This window comes from Drosophila sulfurigaster, chromosome X (assembly GCF_023558435.1).
Source record: "Drosophila sulfurigaster albostrigata strain 15112-1811.04 chromosome X, ASM2355843v2, whole genome shotgun sequence".
NCBI lineage: Eukaryota > Metazoa > Arthropoda > Insecta > Diptera > Drosophilidae > Drosophila > Drosophila sulfurigaster.
Genome location: NC_084885.1, coordinates 18,842,117 through 18,863,918, shown reverse-complemented (window position 1 = coordinate 18,863,918; position 21,802 = coordinate 18,842,117). Strand labels below are relative to the sequence as shown.

The following is a 21,802-nucleotide window of genomic DNA, read 5'->3' as shown; positions in this document are numbered from 1 at the left end:
CACATACATTTATATAGGTAAAAATAAAAAACATTAAATATAGTCTTATTTCCTAATTTAATTTATATCCTAATTTTTCTGTATACACTGATTCTCGCATTTATAGTTATACTTATCCACACACCAATTACGCACACTTATAATTAGACTTATATTCACACATACTCATCAAACACTGTCATGTATGTTTTCACACTTATACACGCACTTATACTCGCACTTACATAGGTAAAAATAAGAAACATTCTATTTAGTTTTATTTTCGAATTTAGTTTTTCTTAAATTGCTGGACGAATTGATATTCCTAGAACACACCTTTAAGACTCTTAAAAGTTAAATATTGTTTAATAAATTTACCAAGTTATTTAAGCGATTCTTTCATATTAAAATTATTTTGAAATTGAATGCAGCGAATGTTGAATGAAAACTGACCTGATATTTATAGTTGTACCTCTACTTATACAAACACTTATATTCACTTTTATACTCAGCCTACAATTACACATATCTTATATTTTATCTCTAACTCTGTCACTAGCACAAACTGATTCCCACACTTCTTTTCTGACTACTATTCTTACTTATACTACCACTTATACTCTTACTTACTCTGTTACTTATACACCCAAGCTGATTTTCACACATATCCCATACTTTAAACAAATACTATCTTCGAAGTTATACACACATATGTATGTATATTAACACTCTTACCTCCAATCACACTCTTCTACTCTCACTTCTACCCTAGCATAGACTCTCAATTATACACATACTTATACATACACTTATACAAACACTTATACTTTCGCTTATATCCCCCTTTACCGTTGTATATATCTTATACCGTATCCCTGACTTCTAGGGATAAACTGATTCCCACACTTCTACCACCACTTATACTCTCACTTATAATCTTACTTATACACTCAAACTGATTTTCACACCTTAACCCATACTTACGCAAACACTTATACTCCACTCGCATTTATACATATATTTACACTTTGGCATTCAATCATATTTCTACTCTCACTTCTTCTGCCGCTTCTACTCCCGCATAAACTCTCAATTATATGCACACTTATACTCGTACTTCTACTATACCTATGGGTATATTCACACTTATTCTCACACTTTAAGTGCCGCACATGCAAGCTCACGTTCTCTCTTATTTGCCGCACTCAAGTGCCACTTTTGCATTGATCCCACAAATAAACGCCACTTGAGTTGCGTTCAACGCTTGCAACGCAAGTTTCCTTACCCTTTTGACCCACTTTGCATACACGCATCGCAGTTCCCACTTCACTTCCAAACATCATTAGACGGTGTTCCGGATTCGGATCCCGAGGCAAATGTTGTGATCATCTGCGATCGAAAGTGAGTTTTTTGATTTAACCAGTTTACGAACGCGTTAAGAAATTATCTTTTCTTAATGATCGATCTACATTTGATCATAATTTGGATGTTTGATAATTTTATAACATTAACTTATGATATTGATAACTACGTTCCTTTTTTTAGAACTACATTGAAAATTAAATCCGTTCTCTATGTTTAACCAGACCTTGGACTAGAGTGTCTTTGCAAAACTTTCCTGGCTTCAAAAATTTCTCCTTCAGTTTGAACACAAAAATAATATATTGTTTGCAAAACAAAACCAAAAAAAAAAGGCAAGAATAATAATAATACGCACTTTCGAAATGAAAACAAAACTCGTAGATCAGCAAATAACATCACGAAGTGAAATATTTGAAACGCTGCAAGCGTTCCAGACTCCAGGCCCAACCCCAAATCTCAATGTCAGTCGCAGTCGCAGTCGCAGCAAAAGCCGCAGCCGCAGCCCAATATCCAATATCCCAATCCCAGACTCCGTCTTCGACTTTGGCTTAGACTGAGTGTCAGACGAGACGTCAATAAATGTGAAATATTCAAGCTGAAATGTGCCACGCATGCGCAAGCAAATGAAATCGACTCGTGCTGCACGATGTTGTTGTGGCAAGCAACAAAGATGAATGGTGCAACAGGTAGGGCACACACACGAGACCAATGAATGTGTGTCTGCGCATAATTTAGTTGCAACTCGGCAACAAAACAAAACAATAACACTGCACTAACAAAACGTGTGCAACTGCATGAACACATGGATTCAACACACACACACACACACACACAAGAGACAACTTAACCTAACATATGTTATATATGCACAAACACTCAACAGTCAATCAATCATATTTACCTAACTGACACACAAAGATGATATATACGCAGTTTCTATTACCCGCTGTCTCTTCAGACATAGGATCAACACTCTCTCTTAAGATTCAAAACTTCGTATCTCTCAGATACTTTATATTGAAGAACAAATCTATAACAAAATAAATAATAATGTAGTAAAAGAAATATGAATCAAAAAATATATATTTTATATATATATATATTTTATATATATATTATATTATATATATTTTAAAACAAATAAAAATAAGAAAAAGCTTGAGTATATCATTGAAAATGTATGATTGAATTTTTAAGTAAGTATTAAAAATGTAAATTCCAAAATAATATCTTTAAAATCAGAATAGTTAATTTAAAAATATAACTTCATTACTAAAATCGTTGAACTCAGTTAATAGCTATGGTATGTTATGTATTCTACTCAGATAAGAAAATTAATATTTCCGATTTAAGTACTGAGAATTTTGATCTCAAATGTGCGTCAAGAACATGACGATTCCAATGTTAGAAAACACAACTTGAAAAAAATTTAATATAAGAAACAAGTTCCAAAAAATAAGAAGAAAGAATCGTATCATTTTAAGAACATAAATCTTATTATAAGATTAAAAATCTGCAGATGTAGATACGATAGATACGAATATTTGCTATAGACACGAAAATATTTTATAAATTTAAAAAATACTTAAAACAAACCATACAGAAGACTCTGAATAAGAATAGGCATAATATTTAAATCATAATAAATATGAATATTTCTTTTACACGAATCTGAATATTTATTTGTTGCAGAATTGAACATATTTTTGATCGATGACAACAATAAAGTATAATAAATTCAATGATTTTTATTCATTTGTATAGCTATGACTCTCCTTCAATTGAGGCATTAATTTAAAGTCAAAGTTTCCCAACAACAACAACAACTACAAAGGCAAAAATTGGCTAGAAAGGCCTTCAAATGGCAGTCTGTGAAGACAGTGAGCAAAAAAAAAAATTTTTGGAATATTTGGCAGCGTCGAGACATGGAAATTGAAAAGAAATGAATGAGAGGCACAATTATGATTATTGAAGAAACAATTTGAATAGAGTTGCAGGCAAACTCATGAGTCTATTCACACACACACAGACACAGAGAGACGTTGGCAGTTAACAAATACTTGTACAAATGCCGATGGCGGTCAAAGATGATGATGATGATGATCAATGTGCTGCTGTTGCTGTTGCTGCTGCACAGTGAGCGATGTCCAGCCGCGACTTCGACGGCGACTGAGACTTTTGGCTTTACATTTGCCGCCTGCCAGCCAAACATCAATCAATTGCAAATAGAAAACAAATCTCCAATCAGACGAATTGATCTTTCGGATTGCTCTTGGGGGCCCCCGAGTTCGAGTGCGAGTCCGAGTCCGGGTATGGCTATTGGGTATTCAATATTCAATATTCACTATTCAGTATTCACTTTTTCAGTATTCACTCTTCAGTATTGGTTATTGGGTATGCTTATGCTCAATGGCCAGCGGCTGTTGGTGGGGCATGCAACATTGCGCTTGCGGGTGGGCCCCACCTGCAAAACGTTAGAGCGAGAGTGAAAGAGTTGAAGAGTGTGAGAGAGCGAGGGAGACAACATCTGGGGATCTGCTGTGGATCGAGAGAAGAAAGTGTTAAGTCCAATTCCAAAAATTTCTTGGTGAAATTTAAATCATTTTCAAATTTAATTACCGACAAATAAACGTTTGACATTCCGGGCGAGCCGCTGCCACCTGTTGCTGTTGTTGTAGTTGTTGTTGTTGCTGCTGGGCGTGGCGCATTTCAAGCATTCAAGTGTAGCATCTCAAAATCACCAATGATCATAACAACATCTACAGCATCATGATCATTTACTTATTCTACGAATACGCACGACTTTTTCTCTTTTATGTCTGCAAGCTCTTCTCTTTGTTGTTGTTGCTGCTGTTGTTGTTGTTGTTGTTGTTGTCGAAGTGATTGCTGTTGTCATTGCAGTCTTGGCATGTCCAAAACTTTAATGACAAACTCTTTTGGCTCCATGATGTTCATTGAGAAATCGGTGCACACAACTCTGCACAGTGGTTATCATCTACTCAATGCAATTGTTAAGTGCACTATGCACAGTGGTCATCAGCTGCACTTAATTGCAGCTCTTGTGCTCCGTAATGAATGTCGTGCTTCTTTTTAATTGCAATCAACTAATTCAATTCAGACAAATTTGTTTGATATTTCACAAGATTTTGATTTATTTTTTTTTTGTTTAATTCAAATTTTCTTTGCAAGATTTTGATTTAATTTTTATATAAACAATTCTTATTTTTTTTTATTGATGATTTATAAAATAGCAAAATATATTTCTACTTCTACTTTAATAATTATTCTTATGTGGAAAAACTGTTTTTTTAAATTTAAAAATACAAGTTTATTTCGATTTCGCTTCCTTTCCCGATATTCAATTTCTTAAAGCTTACTATTATATATAAGCTCATTTCTTTGAATCCTCAACAATTTTAATTTAAACTGAACCTACTTCTAACTTTAATCAATATCTCTGCACTTCATCTAATAATATTATCAGCTACTCTTATTATCAGCTAGTATTGCAGCTCTTACTATTATATTATTATTATACTATGGATCAACATTATACATCCATTTTCTAACACTCTACATAAACACTAAAGCCCACTCACACAAATCATAGTCAAGCAGTCGTTAATGGCAGACATTTATGTATTATGTTAGGTCGTTTGTTAAATAGTCTTTCTGAAGAGGAAGAAGCTCAAGTCTGAAGTAGACTCGTGCTCGTGTTCGTGTCACGAGACGCGCCCATCTGCAACGAGCGACTTGAATGTGGAATATGGGTTAGTAAGCGACTCGGCTGGGTTGGTCTACGCCCTTGGCGCATGCTTCAATTGCCCGTCATTTTCATTCATCTCCGACAACTAAGTGTGTATACACAAATACACACAAAGAGCTACCCAGTGAACCAAGAAAACGAAAATTAATCGTTTTACGGTGGCTTACACGCAATACTTTGGTGAATCATTTGCAAAGTTTTTATATATCGAAAGCGAATGTTTATTTTTTTACATCTATTATCTAAAGATTTGAAATAACTTTGCTAATAATGGCATCATGTGTGTGTATTAATTATCGATATTATATTTGAAATCAAACTATCGTCGATTGAACGAAGCTTGCTGGTGTGCTGGGCAAAGACATAAACCCACACACATGTATACATGTATGCATGTATGCATGTGTGTGTGTAAGTGTGCAAGATCAGGAGACATTTCTCGTTGGTCGTTTTCTCGCCTTTTTTGCACTGGCCGCTCATTTCTTTTCTTTCTTTCTTTTTTTTTCTTGTCTGTTTTATTTTATTTTTTTTTTAGGCGCACATAAAAAGCGGCTTTTCGTTTACTCGTAAGTGCGTCGCGCCTGGATGAGAGAGATGTCCATCTCGGTCTCGGTCTCGCTGCCTCTGCTGGTTCTGCTGGCTGCAAAGTTTTATGGTGGAGATGACCGCTAAAGCCGGAACTAGCCATGGCCATGGCCAAGTAGTGATGTTGTCGCAGCGGCAGCGACGGCGACAGCGACGACGAAAGTTTGCGCCGTTTTTGGGCTGGCCAACTGACTGACTGACTAACTGGCTAACTGGCTGGCCAAACGCAGACGCAGACGGAGATGGAGATGGAGACACAACAGCAACACACAACGCAAGGCGGAAGAAGGAAAGTGAAGACAGCACAGTGCGCGTTACGTTAGCATTGACATTTACGTTAACGTTAGCGTTTGCGTTAGCGACTTGTCGCTTACGTTACGTTGTGGATGTCAATGCTTGTCGCTGTGGATGTCGTTTGTCGTTGTGAATGTGGATGCCGAATGGCAACGGCGATGGCTGCGTGAAAATGCCGCCCAACGAGTTTCGCAATAAAGAGAAAGTGTCCAAAGCCAGGCTGTTCTCGCGATCGTAAAGAATAAATTTGTGTTTCCTGTTTGCTGCATACCTTTTTTTCTTTTCTTTTCTTTTTCATGTTGCTTCTCTCTCCATCTCCATCTCCATCTCTCTCTCGCTCTTTCACTCTCGCACAAGTCTGGATAAAAATTTCATCTTTATCAACACATCAAGGCCCAGCAAATGCCGCGAGAAAGTTATATACGTTCGCTCGCTTACGCTTACGCTTTTGTTATTGCTTTTCAGGCTGCTGCTGCTGGTTGCCTGGCAGGCAGGGCTTGGAATCCACTTGCCGAGTTCCACTTTTGGGGTTGGGGGCATGGGAACCCATAAAGGGATCGCATTGCAAACGCATGGAACCGGACTGAGATCAATGTGCGACAGCGTCAAGTGAAAACTGACTAAATTGAAAAGTGCTGCAAAATAAAAATAAAATAAAAACGCAACTTGCTAAAACTCTCAACTCCAAATGAATCCAAAAATACAACTTGTCGCCGTCTCTGCGCGGCATCCAACATATTGTCGCACAGTGGTTCAAGCATTGCACTAAATGTCACACACACGCACATATTTGTTGGCATGTTTATGTGGGTGGCTGATAAGACTGATTACTTTATGCACACTGCACTTATTTTCATTGACAGTCCACTCACATTTCAATATCATTATAACGCATATGTTGAAAGAGACAACAACGCACAGTGGTCACTGTGCGCAACTGATTCGCAAATATTCTACTAGCTCAACAGACAGGTCTATAATTAAGATATTCTTTAAGGCAAATATAGCTTAAAATTAGCTAAAATGTGTTTTAGTAGAATTTATGCATTTCATATTAAATCATTTAATTTTTTCTTTAAATATCTAAAAGAACAATTTAAATTCCAATTATTATTTTTAATTATTATTATTTCAACGCAAAATTGTATAACCGAGCTACTTTGTAATATAGCTCATCTTTTAAATTTATTTGTTATTTTTTTCCTTTTTTAATTCGAATTTTATTTAATGTTTTAAATCAAAATATTGCTTGATGAAAAATATTTTTAAAAAATCGGCTGGGATTCTACTAGATCAACAGGAAGTAAGAGTAATTTTAGGATGTAAATCTAGCTTGAAAGCAGCTAAAAAGCTTTAAGAATGTGTGCGTTTCAATTTTAATTATTCTAATTATAAATTAACTTTATTTACATATAAATGTTAATATTATTAATATAGTATTATCTTTCAAACAGAATAAGAATTAAATGAGGAATGCGAAACTACAACAACGAAAGGCTGAATGGAAAGCTGAGGAAACTCAATAATTTAATCTAACTATAAAACAGCCAGCTACTCAACACTAGCCTTGCAATACTGTGTGCGATTGTGTGTGCGCTTTTATTTTCAGCTACGATAATGAATAAGCGGCGACAGCAGCAGAAAAGAGCGACAACAACGCACAACGTTTTAATGAAATACACAACATCTATGCATATTCTGTGTAATAAATATACATACTTGTATTTCAATATCTGTATGTGTGTGCGTATTAATGTACTTAGTATAAGGCGCCTTATCCGCTAAAAGTCAAACTGTTGCTTGCGGCATCCGTTCGAGCAACTGAATGTGGCAGCCTCAGTAAGAGGCCAAGCAACGAGACGAGTGTGCGCGTTCGATTCACGGCTAAATACAGCATTCCTTATCCTTATCCGTATCCGTATCCGCATCCATATCCGTATCCGCTTTATCTGTAACGATGAATTCGCTGTGGCATTGGGCGGCAATGTTGCTCTTTATCCTGTTGCTTCAACTGTCGAATGCCTGGATGAAGTACAACAGCTACACGGCAACGAGCAAAAAGCGCACGGATCTTCGGCGGAAGTGTCCAAATGTAAGTTCACATTCCTCCCACAGGATAACAAAGTGTATTGTTAGGGGAACATTCTTTTTGAAATACTCAATTTATTGGGTTGCGACACACATTGATAACCGATGGAATGCATCACCAAAGCGGATATTACAGATAAAATAAATAACTTTTCAAATTGGATGATTCTTCTTCCCGAAACATTTTTTAAATTGCTCAAATTTAACTATTATTTTATATCATAGAATGCTCTTTAGATTCTATTTCTACAAATCGTACATTTCCGAAATCTCCCTTTCGCGCTAATGATATCGGTATAAATAGTATGACTAATCATTGCTTGATGTACAATGATTTAATGCTTATGGTACACTGTAAAAAGAACCGAGCAAAAATGTACCGCTTTCCAAGCTAGAATTTTATGTGGTTCAAACTATTTAGTGTGAAAAGTAGTAGAAGTACCATGCCTTGTAAAAATGGACCAAAGTGCACAAGCTTTACTGCTACTTAAAAACTAATTAGGTACAAATTCAAATATGGTACATTGTAATGCTCTACAAAGGTGTACCGTTTTTCAAATAATTTGTACAAATTGCTTAGAATTAAAATTATGGTACACAATCATGGTACGACTTGCAAAAAGTACCATTGCGATATATGTAGATATGCATATATGTTCATATACAAACACGTGTACCAAGATTTGAATTGGGTTCAAATGTGAATAATAGTGCAACCTTGATAATCAAACTCACCTTGCTTTCATCCACTTTTATTTTGTTTGATCGTCACGTGCTCAACGAGAGCTTCTCACATAGATCGTGAACCAATTCCATTTCAAATTTTCGGTTTCAATTGTAACTGGAATTCACCAAAAAAAAAAACTTTGTCGCATCTTTGCCTCAGATTTGGAAATGTTTTTGAGTGTGTGTGTGATCTCATTAATATGCAAGTCACTTAGGCGCACATTCAGAACGTCTGGGGCCAAAGAAATGTGCGCACACTGAACTGATGCCAAAATCAATCACACTTTCTAAGTGTCTGCTCGCATAGAATGCTGGCGTCGCTGCCAGCGTCGCGCAGTCGCCGTCGCCGTTGACGCATCGTTGACAGCGGTCAAGTAAAACTGTAAAACGCACAGCCAAAAGCCACAAAACAAATTGAACAAATGCACAAAGTTGACACACGCAACTAGGCTTTACATCAAGTGTGTATGTGTGTGTGTTTTAATTTCGTTTAGCACGCATCCGTGTCTATGTCTGTTTGTGTCTCTCCTATTATTTACATATGTATGCTCATGTCAACTTTCTAATACAATTGCATTATTCTCATTACACCAAAAACACAAAACAAAAAAACAAAAAATAGGTGCGCGCCATAAGGAACTTTGATGTGGAGCTAATGATGGGCAACTGGCACGTGGTGGAATATTATGCATCTACCGAGGAGCTGCCTGAATACGCTTGCATGCGCAGCAATTTTGCCTTCTCGAGCGAAGATCAGCATGTAATATTTAATAACTATTTAAAACACGGATATGTTTCTTTTTTTTGTGCTGCCATTATCCCGTATTTTTTAGCGCGATAAATTGGCAGCATTGCATGTACCGTGCTCCGCCATTACTAAACCTATCGAAGAGTAATAACTATTTATCGATTGCAGATTACGATGAATTTTAGTTACATTTTCGCAGAGGATCCACTACGCGAAAAGCTGCAAGGCAATATTACGTGGTTAATACCGGACTTTGGCACACCGGGTCATTGGATGCATACGGAAGATATATGTATTTTAATTGTCAAATGCACAGAAGACATTTTAATAGCACTGTGTTTAATTTGCAGATGAGGGCATTTATAACACCTATGTGCTGGATACGGATTATCACAATTGGGGTCTTATTATGCACTGTGCCGAGAAGAAGAAGCATCCGCGTTATTTATCCGCATTGTTGCTCTCACGGGAAGCGACGCTGGGCGTCAATGTGGTAACCTTTTTGAAGTAATTTATTGCAATTGCTTGGCTGATTTTCGTTGTACGCTAATAATCGTAAATATTTATAGAGAGAAATTGCCGCGGTACGATATTGATTTATCATTCATGTTTCCCATAAATCAAACATCTTGCGAGCATCTGATGGAGTCGAGTAAAGATGACCCGCTAGCTTATATTGTGAACGAACAGCAGCACACCCAAGATTCCTTTAAAGTAATCAATAAACTTGAAGATAATTAATTCAATAATCAATACATTTGCTTAATTTACTTTGAGGCGCCAAGATACAATTTGAATGTATTCTCAATTTTCGTTACGTTACGTATGCTTTACGTATTGCGCGACGTACCGCAGAAAGAGCTACGTAACGCAAGTTGCGCAACGCAGAAATAAAAGATTTGTAAAAGAAAAAGCAACCCTGGTCGGCTGCAAAGTTACTATTTTTGGTACATTGGGTACACAAATACCGAAACTTGGAGTAGAGTAAAATTAGCTATTGTGCACTTGTAATTTATCATTGCCAAAAAGAGCTATTCAAGGTGACACATTACATGTCAAAAAATGTGTTTACATTTACTTTAAAGAATAAAAATTAAACTTAATAGGAAATTCAAAATATTGCGCTACGTAAAACTAGTATATTTTCATAATGTTTTCTTACGAAACAGAGATAAATAATAAATTCTTGTATCTGAAATAGGCGGTCACACTGAGTGGCAGGCTGAACAACGCAAACAAAATTCGGTCACTCTAAAATCGTAGTTGCGAAGAAAAATTTAATATTTTTGTGTGTGTTTTTAACCGATTCAATTGGATTTGCATACGGCAAATGTGCATTATGAGCGTATTTATGAACTTGTGTTCGCTATGCACATGAATTTCACGTTTCCCACACGCAATCATTTATTTGTATGTATATAATTTAGTAGCTGTTGTTGGTACCTGATTCTCGTTTGCGATTTTCTGCTTCTGCTTCGTTAAAAGTGGTGGAAAATGTGTGCAACAAAAAACATGCAGTTGCTACTACCTATACTATGCACATACAGCGAGCAGCAACAGCAACAACAACAAAAACAACAACAGCAACAAGAAAAGCAACATCAACCGCCAGTGGCAATAGTGCGTTAGTTAATTATAATATTAATTGTACAAACAGTGCTGTGTGTGTTCGTTCGTTCGTTCGCCAAACACCAACAACAACAAAACGTATAGCCCAAAAGGTAAAGGCTAAGAATTCGCGCGTGTAACACAAAATTGCGCCAATAAGCAAACGGACGACGACGTTGCTGTCTTCTGTTTTATTGCATTCCTACTCGCACGCATACATACAGAGCAGCAACAGAGATTTGACCATACACACACACAAACAAACATATGTATGCATGTGTGCACACATACACATATATCCACATGCATTCACGCAATAAACGGAGCACAACAACAACAAACCAGAATCAACATCGTCCTCTTCAACTCAAATGTTTTGATACAGGTGAGCAGTGTATATTAAATAAACTAAAATAAATGGCAAATATGCAACAAATGAATATGGATGTTGCATTGATAGTGAAATAATAATACAAACTACACACACAAAAAATGGAAGCAAACGAAAACAGAAATAATAAATTGCTCGCGCTCTATGCGTGGAACGCAATGCGACTATATTGTGTGCTCGCTCGCACGCACGCTGCCGTTATGGGAGTTCGTTTGTTGTGCTTTGTTGTTGTTGCGTTTTTGACATTTCAGTGCTGGTGCTGCTGCTGAGACTCCTCTTTGAGTTGTTTTTCTTTGCTGGTCAAAGGAGTAAAGCACAATACTCTTAATTGCTAACTGTAATTAACATGTGTTCTAATTCTCTGTCTCTCTCCCTTGCAGTGTAATTATTGCAAAATAAACAAGACGCGCTAAAAGAGAACAACAACAAGAAGATCAATCAAGATGTCACGCTGGGGCAAAAACATCGTTGTCCCGTTGGACTCGCTCTGCAAGGAGAAGGAGAACACAAATCGCCCCACTGTCGCCCGTTCCGTTGGCACCGTGGGCAAATGGGGCAAAATGGGTTTCACCTCAACGCGCACCTACACATTGTCTGCTGCCGCCATAGCGGCTGCCACAGCCGCCGCAGCAGCCGCCAGTCCCGCCCAGAGTCCAGCGTCAACGCACGATCATGACCCGAATGATATGTCGGTGTCGGTGCCGGAGCCACCAAAGCCTAAAAAATTCTTCAAATCGCGCAATGCTGCGCCACCTGAGGTGATTGCCCAGATCATCCAACAGCTGCCCCATTGCGGTGGTGGCACATCGCCAATGCGTGGCGAGCAGGCGCCACCGATGACGCCGACGCGTCAGGAGCCCATCAAGCTCAAACTGGCGAAGGGCAGCAACTCCGCAGAGCGGAAACGCAAATCGCCCAAAAAGAAAGCAGCATCGGCGGCGGCAGCAGCGGCAACGGCAGCGACAACGCCAGGTGCGTTTAGTGGCGCCGCGGATCGTTCAGCGGATAGTTTCCTCGGTCTGGATGCGGATCAGCAACATTTGGAAGGTGATGCAGCGTCGCCGCCCATCGCCGAGCCAAAGGGCAAAAAGTCCAAGAAGGCGAAGGAGGAAAAGAAACTGAAACCAGAGGCGCCGCCATCACGAATATTGGGACGTGCCCGCAAAGCGGTCAACTATTGCGAGGTGGACGAGGATGAGAGCTATCGCTCGTCCAGCAAAGATCTGATCATTCCCAAGACGGCGCGTGTCGCCGATGCCACAGATCCCTCCTCTCCAGCAGCCGCAGCAACCGATGCCAACAGTCCAGCGCTTCCACCACCAACAACGGCTCCAAGTGCCGCCGCCGCAGCTGCAACTGCGGCAGCCGGATTGGCGTCATCAACGGCAGCGGCAATTGGTGCAGCAACCGGTGGCAATGTGCCGCCATCTGCGTCCGCCTCGTCGAGTGCTTCGCGCACACCTGAGCACCCGCCAATTGTTCTTCGTATTTCCAAAGTGAGTGTTTTCGACAAAGTGTTGGGATTAGCTTTAGTTTTTCAATTTCTTGCGTTTTTTGAGAACTGATTTCTAGCTCTTATCTTTTGAATTGTGCGTTAAAAGTTGAGATCGTCAGCAGATAGTGTTAGATGTAAAATATACAATATTAAATTCAAGTTGAACTGAACACATTGTAAAAGCGTTAGTTTCTAAAAGAAGGAAAGTTTCGAGTTCTTAAAATTATCGTCGATTTTATTAATGAAACAAATTTGGACTTTTGAACTTTTCAATCAAGAATTAATCGTGATATTCTTTGCCTTATAAAGGCACCAGTCGGATTTAAGCGATTGTTTTGCTGATCAAAATTTGTATTAAATTTCTAATTAAATTTGTTAAATGTGATATAAAATTATAATTGTAATTAAAATTTATGTTTCGAATTCACTAGAGTATTTTGCTATGTAGTAATTATTTATTTATTATTATTTTATTCAAATTTGTATTCAACTTGAATTTTATGTGTTACATCATTTTTAAAGTTATTGAAATTCAATCATAATATTAAATTATTAGTACATTTTGCACTTTATAAACGGTATAGTTTAAACTCTGCAAATTATTATCGCTATCTTAATAAATTTAGGATGAATATTGAACATTTCCAGATAGTCTGCCAATCTTTTAGCAAATTTACTGATTTCAAAAATAACCTTTTTTTAGAGAGTTCTGTCAAAGCAAATAATTTCTCAATATCAACCAAAGAATTAGTCAAAAACAATTGTTAAATTTTGTTCTTCCCGTTTCACTGCTTCTGCCCACTGTGCGTTGGCTGAACTGAGCGCACAGCTCAACAGTAGTAGGCAGCGACAGAAGTTAGAAACGCGTGCTCACTGAGAGAGTGTGTCGATCACCCCTTTGCGCCTCTCTCTCTCTCGCTCTCTCTGGTGCACGCTCTCTCTGCAGTGGCTGTCTCTGTCTGTTTTGGTAGCGCTCTTTGCGTGTCTCGCGTGTGGGAAAGAGAAAGCGACAACAACAATAACAACAACAGGGCAGTGTTAAATTACGCGCGCTTTTACATTAAACGGAGTTTTTTTTTTCTTCTCTTCTTTCGTTCGTTCTGCTTCTTCAGTGCGTTGTTGTTGTTGTTGACTGTTTTTTCTTTCATACTGATACTTTTTTTCTTCATTTTCACTTTGCTGTGTGCGGCACAGTTGCTGTTTGTTACTGTTCCACGACAGTTTTGTCGCACAGCTCAGCGAGTTTGTTTAGTTTGTTGTTGTCCAAGTGTTAATTACGGCTGAGAAAATAGGCTGATCATTTTCCACAACACGCCACATCACACAAATTCTACAATGGCATTATCTGTGCATTTCCATTCCATTTCCACAGGGCACCTCACGCTTGGTCAGCACGGACAGCGAGGAGCCGCCAAATAGTTCGCCTGCCCAGCTGCAACATCAACAGCAGTATCAAGAGGCGACAACAGCAACAAGCGGAGCAACAGCAGCAGCAGCGGAAGATGATGATGAAGAGGATGCGGATGCCACAGTGGTGCCAAGTACGCCGAAAATAACCGTAAAACCGTTGCGACCACCAGAAACGAGTCTGCCACAAGCTGAGGCAACCGCAGCAATAACGACGACAGCGGCAGCAGCTGCAAGCAACGAGGTGACGTCACAGGGCAACAGCAACAACAACAATAACAGTGCGTTAAGCAACGACGAGGAGGATCAGGAGGAGGAAGAAGGCGAGGAGGAAGAGGAGGAGGAGGACGAACCACCGGAAATCAATTATTGTACGGTGAAAATTTCACCGGATAAACCGCCAAAGGAGCGACTGAAGCTGATCATTAAAACGGACGTAATACGCAACGCCATCGCCAAAGCGGAAAAGAAATCCAAAAGCAAAAAGCACAAGCACACAAAGCATTCACTAGTCGAGCAACAGCAACAGCAACAGCAGCAAGCGGCAGCAGCAACAACAGCTGGAGCAACACCTGCAACAGCAGCAGCAGCAGTAGCAGCTGCAGCAACCACCACAACAGTGCAACCCGAAGGGGCAGTAACTGGTTCCGAGTTCAAGACGCCATCGCCGCACTTGGCGCTAAGTGAACCACAGCAGCAGCAACAGCTGCAGCATCCGCCACAACTGCAACGCGGCTCAGTCATCTCGCCCACAACACGCTCGGATCACGACTTTGACTCGCAGTCCTCGGTGCTGGGCAGCATCTCCTCCAAGGGCAACAGCACACCGCAGCTGCTCGCCCAGGCGGTGCAGGAGGACAGCTGTGTGATACGCAGTCGCGGCTCCAGTGTGATCACCAGCGATCTGGAGACCAGTCAACACTCGTCACTTGTGGCGCCGCCCTCCGACATTGAATCCCGTCTGGAATCGATGCTGATGACCATGGATGGCAATAGTGCAACGGTCGCTACGGCGGCGGTGGAGGAACCGTTGCGGGAGGACATCTTGGCGGTGCTGCGCGGCGATGTGGAGCCGCGTCTCAATGGCGCCACCACAGCTGTGACAGCCACTGAGGAGGCGGTGGCGGCGGCGGCGGACGAGGAGCCGGAGGAGACGACGGCCGCCAAGCAGCAGACGAAGCGTGCAACACGCGGCCGAGGGCGCAAGGCGAATAATAACAACAACAATAATAATGTCGAAGCTGCTGCGCCGCCTGTGGAGCAACGTGCCACAAGAACAAGGGGCAAGCCAGCAGCAGTAGAGACATCGCCCACAACAACAACAACAACGGCAGCAGCAACAACCACAACAACCGGGACAACCAAGCGTGCAACACGTGGACGCGGCGCCAAGCGGACGGGCGTCGAAGACATGGAAGTGGATGAATCACCCGAGAAGTCAGCCGTAGAGTCAACAACGACAACAACTGTTGCAGCTGCAGCAGTAGTTGCAACAGCAACAACAGAGGCCAGCGAAACGTTGCCACGTCGCGGACGCGCTGCAGCACGGGCCAACAACAACAATGTGGCAAGCAGCAATAACAACAACAACAGCAGCAACAATAACAATATCAACAAAATCGCCGCAAATCTCTCGGCCAAAGCGGAGGCGAGTCGTGCCGCAGACAACGGGGCAGGCGGCGCTGCCACACGCAGCTACGGCCGCAAGCGGAAGAATCAGCAGGTGACGCAAGTGTTGCAACAGACAAAAGAACCCGATGCGGAGGATGAGCAGCTGAAACTGAAGCTGCTCGGTCAGCTGGAGCAGCACGATGAGGATGCCCAGCTGGATGCCGACGAGGTGCAACCGCCGCCCGCCAAAGTGCCGCACACCGAGCTCGAGTCGGACGCCATGGAGCACGCGATGGACGAGTTGTCGAACACGTCGAATGGTTCGTCGATGCAACACGATGGTTCATCATCGTCGCCGCCGCCGCGTGACTACAAGTTCAAGGATAAGTTTAAGCGCACGCTGACGCTGGACACCCAAGTGGCGGCGGGTGGAGCAGCTGCCGTTGCCGCAGCCGCCGCTGCAGCCGCCGCCGCAGCAGCAGCAAGTGCAGCGACAGCAGCGGCAACAACAGGTGCAGCGGGAGCAACATCTGCGGCCAATGAAGACACGCAACGTGGCGCCGTCAAGCTGGTGATCTCGAAGAAGAAGGGCAGCATCTTCAAGAGCCGTGCGCTGGTGCCATCCGATCAGGCCGAGCAGGCGACGGTGGCCAAGCGGCATCTGTACAAGCACAGCTGGGATGCGGCGCTCGAGGCGAATGGCGGCGGGACGGGCAGCGATGCCAGCAATGCGTCCGCATCCACGACGGCGGGCAGCGGCGGCGGTGGAGTCAACAAGGCCGATGGCTTGGCCGCCGGCAAGAGCGGCAATGCCATCGATGCCATCTACAGTGATTTCGGTGATAGCAATTCCAATCATAACAATACCTGCAGCAGTGCCGCATTGCGTGGCGAAAGTCCAGCGATGGGCAAACTGATGGCGCGCCAAACGAAGCCGCAGCACAGTGCTCAATCCTCGCTTGGTGGCGCCGCCTCAGCGGATTCCTTTGATCTCGATCTCGAGCCCAGTGCGGACGAAGGCGGAGGAGGCGGCGTAAGCAGTGGAGGAGGCGGTGGCGGTAGCGGAGGTGGAAGTGGAGCAGGAGGAGCTGGCGGTGTCACTGGAGTTGGTGGCAACGCGACTGGATTGCGTGTGGATCGCAAGACAAAGGAGTACTATACGGTGGTGCGCAATGTGAAGACGGCGCATCAGATTCAGGAGATTGGCGAGTACCAGGAGATGTACGACGATGTCGAGTACATACTGGATGCACTGCAGCCCCACAATCCGCCGCCCACACGTTGTCTCTCCGCCCTGCAGCTGGCCACCAAGTGCATGACACCCGCATTCCGGATGCATGTGCGTGCTCACGGAGTGGTCACCAAGTTCTTTAAGGTGAGTAAAGTTGTGTTGAAAGACTTGCAATTATCTGCAATATGCAATTAAAGTACAGAACATTTTAAGTTCATTTAATTTACATTGTCTAAGAAATGTTCGTTTAACTTTTCATTCCACAAAATGGAATGTCTCTAAAATGATGCATTAATCTCTAAATAACAATTATGTGCAATGCAGTTAACTTAAATGCAGTTATCGACATTACTAACATTCAAATCATGCCTAGTTTTGTGATCTTTTGATATATAATTAAGTAACTGATAAATGTTGCACCTTGAGAGCTGTTGTGTAAGTTTTCAATTAAAAGAAAATTTAATGACTTCGTAAATAACATTTATATGCAATGCAATTAAGTGAAATGAAGCAGTTATCGACATTATTAGCATTCAAACCTTGCCTGATTTTATAATCTTTCGATTTTTTGCGTTTTCAAGAACGTTTATCGTAATTTCAAAGGAATTTAATCATTGGTTTTGTATTCGTTTGAAAATTAAATTTATGAATCAATGCATTCGTCAATATTATTTCATGGCCCCGTAAAAGGGTGACAAAACAACATCTCAGGTTTAAAATTTCTGCACTAGTTTCATGGGCTTAAAAAGAGTAATAATCGCCTAAGATTTACTAAATATAATTAGTATAATATAACTTTTCATCATCTTCTGTAGGCACTCTCCGATGCCAACAAGGACCTGAGCTTGGGTCTGTGCACCTCAGCCATTATGTATATACTGTCGCAGGAGGGTCTCAACATGGATCTGGATCGCGATTCGCTCGAACTGATGATCAATCTGCTGGAGGCGGAAGGTGTGGGCGTAGGCGTGGCAGCGCCCACAGATCGCGCCAACTACGAACGCAACAAGGTGAAAGTGCGCGAACTGTGCGAGGAGATCAAGGCCCAGGGCAAGGGCACGCATCTGAATGTGGAATCGATAACGGTCGGCACACTGGCGATGGAAACGCTGCTCTCGCTGACATCGAAGCGTGCGGGCGAATGGTTCAAGGAGGATCTGCGTAAACTCGGCGGCTTGGAGCACATCATCAAGACAATATCGGACTTTTGCCAGCCCATCATCTCAACGTCGTCCTCAGCGAGAGACATGGAGCTGATCAATTGGCAGCCCGCGTTGTTGGACAACATGCAAACAGTGGCGCGTTGTTTGCGCGTCCTCGAGAATGTGACGCAACACAACGAGGCGAATCAGCGTTATATGCTCACCTTTGCCAAGGGTCGGGCGGTGGACACGCTGTGCCTACTGTATCGCCTGTGTGATCGGCAGTTGGTGCTGCATCCGACGACAACGGAGGCGAGTAACAGCAAAGAGCATCCGGGTGTCGCGATGCGTGAACTGCTCATCCCTGTGATGAAGGTGCTCATCAATCTGACGCACACGTTCAACGAGGCGCAGCCATCGCTTGGCGCCGAGCTGCTCGGCAAGCGCAGCGATGTCATCGAGACGAGCTTCCATCTGCTGCTGCTCGCCTCCAACTACATTCCCGATCGCTGCGTCTTTGAGCTGAGCATACTGGTGAGTAGCAGATGGATTATAAGCTTCTATTCTTTTTGATTTATCTTCACGAAAATCGTAGATCCCTTGGTAGGGTTTAAAAGTTAACAGATAGATTATAAGCTTCTATTCTTTTTGATTTCTTTTGAAAGATCGTAGATCCTTTAGTAGATTTTAAAAGTTAAGAGATGGATTATAAGCTTCTATTCTTTTTGATTTCATTTGAAAGATCGTAGAACCTTTAGTAGATTTTAAAAGTACTTACTAGTAATCTGTTCATAATCACTTTGATCACTTGTTATTTTCTAGTTTAATTTAGAAATCTACTAAAGAAATGAATTTTTATTTGAGCCAACTTTTTAGATTGACCAATTTATACTAACTCAAATTTGAAATTTACTTTAACATACTTTTTTTTTTATTATACTCTTTGAAGTTTTAATTTATTGGTTTTGCATTGATTATGTATGCTACTTTAATTGTATTTTGTAATGTACTTTTCTCTTCCACTTACATTAATGGTATAATTCTCCTTTTCAGGTGCTGACGCTGCTGATCAATCTGTGCATGCACACGCCTCCGAATCGTGCCACGCTGATGCAGGCGCATGCGCCGGGCGAATATGTGGCCGACAATCCACCAGCCGGCGATCAGGCAGTCACTGCAGTCCAGGCTCTGCTCGAGTACTTCTACAAATGCGAGGAGCTAGCCAAGTAAGCCAATACTGAGCTCATCTCGCCAGAATGAGACACATCATTAACCAATTTGTATGCTTGTTTTGCAGACTTGTGGAAAAGAATACGGATGCGTTCCTCGAGAACAACGAGAAGGGCAAAAAGAAGCAGGAGGAGGTCGAGGAGACTGTCAATAATCGTAAGTTAAATAAGAAAAGGCACTGTTATTATATCGAATGTAAACGAAAAGCTAAGCTAGTTTATTGATAAACATTCTACCTTTTAAGTAATGAATGCTAATGTGAAGCTAAACTACCTTGTTTACAAACAAATTAATAGCAAATATTTGCAACTTGATACATCGATTTCACGATTAATTTGTGTGCTGTGTTTATTTTGCAGTTGTGCAACGCGCTGGCCACCACATGGAGCACACGCTAAAGGGCAGCTATGCGGCTATATTGATTGGCAACCTGATCACCGACAACGAGCAGTACGAGACAATCGTGCGACGGCAGCTGCGCGGCAATAGCTTTAAGGAGATCGTTGGTGTGCTGGAGAAATATCACACATTCATGAATCTAACGTCCAGCGTGAGTATCACGATATTCAATTGCAAATGCAATAAAGTATTTTAACTAACTCAACTCCTTCTTTGACAGTTGGAGGCAGCGTTTGTGGCGCATATGAAGTCGACAAAGAAGATCATTGACAACTTTAAGAAGCGCGACTATATCTATGAGCATGCCGATGATCATGCGATGCCCATGCCACTGAATCTGGAGACGACAACGCATCATCATCACCATCAGAACGATGCTGGGCAATCGGAGGGAATGCGCAGCAGTGGCAACAACACTAGCAGCAGCAGCAGCAGCAGTGGTAGCAGTATGCCACGTGTCTTTAAGACATACAGCAGTCACAGATAATTGCATGAGCAGCAGCAGGACAATTAATCAATGCTGTAGTAAGGATTGTCTGCCACCACATCACCACACGCTCCTCGTGCGCCGCCGTCGCCAAATAAAATAAACTCACAAACTGAAAGCCTGCCACCAAAATGAAACTATGTAAAAATTGTAATTGCAAATATGTAGGAGAGACAATTGCATAATGTGTAATATTTGTTAATTTTCCTATGTATGTATGAATGTGTTTTGTATATCGATGCGTAATCTATATAATCACTCACACAGACACACACACAAACACTGGATATAGTTATTAATATTATATAGTGCTCTGCCTCTGTTTGGCTTTGGTTTATACATATAGCTTAGCGTTTTTGTATTCTAATGAAGAAGAAGAACAACAACAACAAGAAAAGTGATAGCAAATTTCATGAGCATGGTCAGCGTTTGATACTACATACCGCCAACACTATAAAGAAAACAACCAACCAACCACTCAATGATCCAAATTACTACTGATATGTGTACGTTATATAGTCATAAGCAATATTAGCAACTATTATTCTATTTACACACAACAAACAAACAAAACACACACATATACAAAATAATCAATTGTACATATTGTTTATTCAACGATTTTATGAAGCGCAACTTAGGTTTTATTTAATGTTTCTATTTCTTTATTATTAACTAATTATTATATTATAATATAAAGTATATATATATATATATGAATGTATATGTATATTTACACTTGAACCATATATATTTTTTTTTAATAATTATAGAACGCTCTTTATAAGCACACACACACACACAACACATGTAAAAAGATATGAGGGTGAACAATGAATGAAGTGCAGAAAATAAGGAAAATATATAGTTATTTTATTGCAAATACTACATTTTAAGCGAAACAGAAATCTATCCATAAACAAATATGTATGTATATGTATGTATTGTGTATGTTTAACAAAGAAATGTCATATTTAGGCTTACAACTGAGATATAAACACAGAGAAAAAAACAATTTCGGGAACAAAAATATATATGTATTTATTTTTTGTTTTAAAATTGTCGATAATGTGAAAAATTATTATAAGGATACTATTACACACTATAATTATAAATATTGTTCTTGCAGAAAAAAAAACAGAAAATATTAAATAAAATTCAAGTGAAATGAATTTCGATTACGACTATTTCAAATTGGTTCAAAGGCCTTTTTACTTCGGTTTGGAAATGGATACTCATTGTAAAAAAAAGTT

General features: G+C 40.9%; 2 protein-coding genes across 3 annotated transcripts; both read left to right on the top strand.

The window, feature by feature from the left end:
• The first annotated feature begins 7,819 nt into the window (after nt 1–7,819).
• On the top strand, nt 7,820–10,297 carry LOC133849510 (apolipoprotein D). Its single transcript, XM_062285644.1, has 5 exons — nt 7,820–8,078; nt 9,423–9,560; nt 9,717–9,840; nt 9,899–10,055; nt 10,118–10,297. Exons 1-5 carry the CDS (start codon nt 7,944–7,946, stop codon nt 10,287–10,289), a joined length of 726 nt encoding a protein of 241 aa, XP_062141628.1. The 5' UTR covers nt 7,820–7,943; the 3' UTR covers nt 10,290–10,297.
• Nucleotides 10,298–10,778: 481 nt separating this feature from the next.
• Nucleotides 10,779–21,725, top strand: LOC133849508 (protein wings apart-like). 2 transcript variants are annotated; one of them, XM_062285642.1, is made up of 8 exons: nt 10,779–10,958; nt 11,928–13,043; nt 14,415–17,435; nt 18,107–18,967; nt 19,487–19,659; nt 19,731–19,819; nt 20,023–20,213; nt 20,283–21,725. In XM_062285642.1, the coding sequence occupies exons 2-8, from the start codon at nt 11,991–11,993 to the stop codon at nt 20,547–20,549; spliced, it is 5,655 nt and encodes a 1,884-aa protein (XP_062141626.1). In that variant the 5' UTR covers nt 10,779–10,958; nt 11,928–11,990; the 3' UTR covers nt 20,550–21,725. The 2 variants fall into 2 exon arrangements, with proteins under 2 accessions (XP_062141626.1, XP_062141625.1); XM_062285641.1 differs by having other exon boundaries at nt 10,779–11,541.
• Nucleotides 21,726–21,802: the final 77 nt, after the last annotated feature.

Coding starts and splice junctions, on each gene's coding strand:
- LOC133849510 (XM_062285644.1), top strand. CDS start 7,944: ATGAATTCGCTGTGGCATTGGGCGGCAATGTTGCTCTTTATCCTGTTG. Junction 9,561..9,716: donor TCTCGAGCGAAGATCAGCAT/GTAATATTTAAT, acceptor TATCGATTGCAG/ATTACGATGAATTTTAGTTA. Junction 9,841..9,898: donor GATGCATACGGAAGATATAT/GTATTTTAATTG, acceptor TTTAATTTGCAG/ATGAGGGCATTTATAACACC.
- LOC133849508 (XM_062285642.1), top strand. CDS start 11,991: ATGTCACGCTGGGGCAAAAACATCGTTGTCCCGTTGGACTCGCTCTGC. Junction 18,968..19,486: donor TCTTTGAGCTGAGCATACTG/GTGAGTAGCAGA, acceptor TCTCCTTTTCAG/GTGCTGACGCTGCTGATCAA. Junction 19,660..19,730: donor AAATGCGAGGAGCTAGCCAA/GTAAGCCAATAC, acceptor CTTGTTTTGCAG/ACTTGTGGAAAAGAATACGG.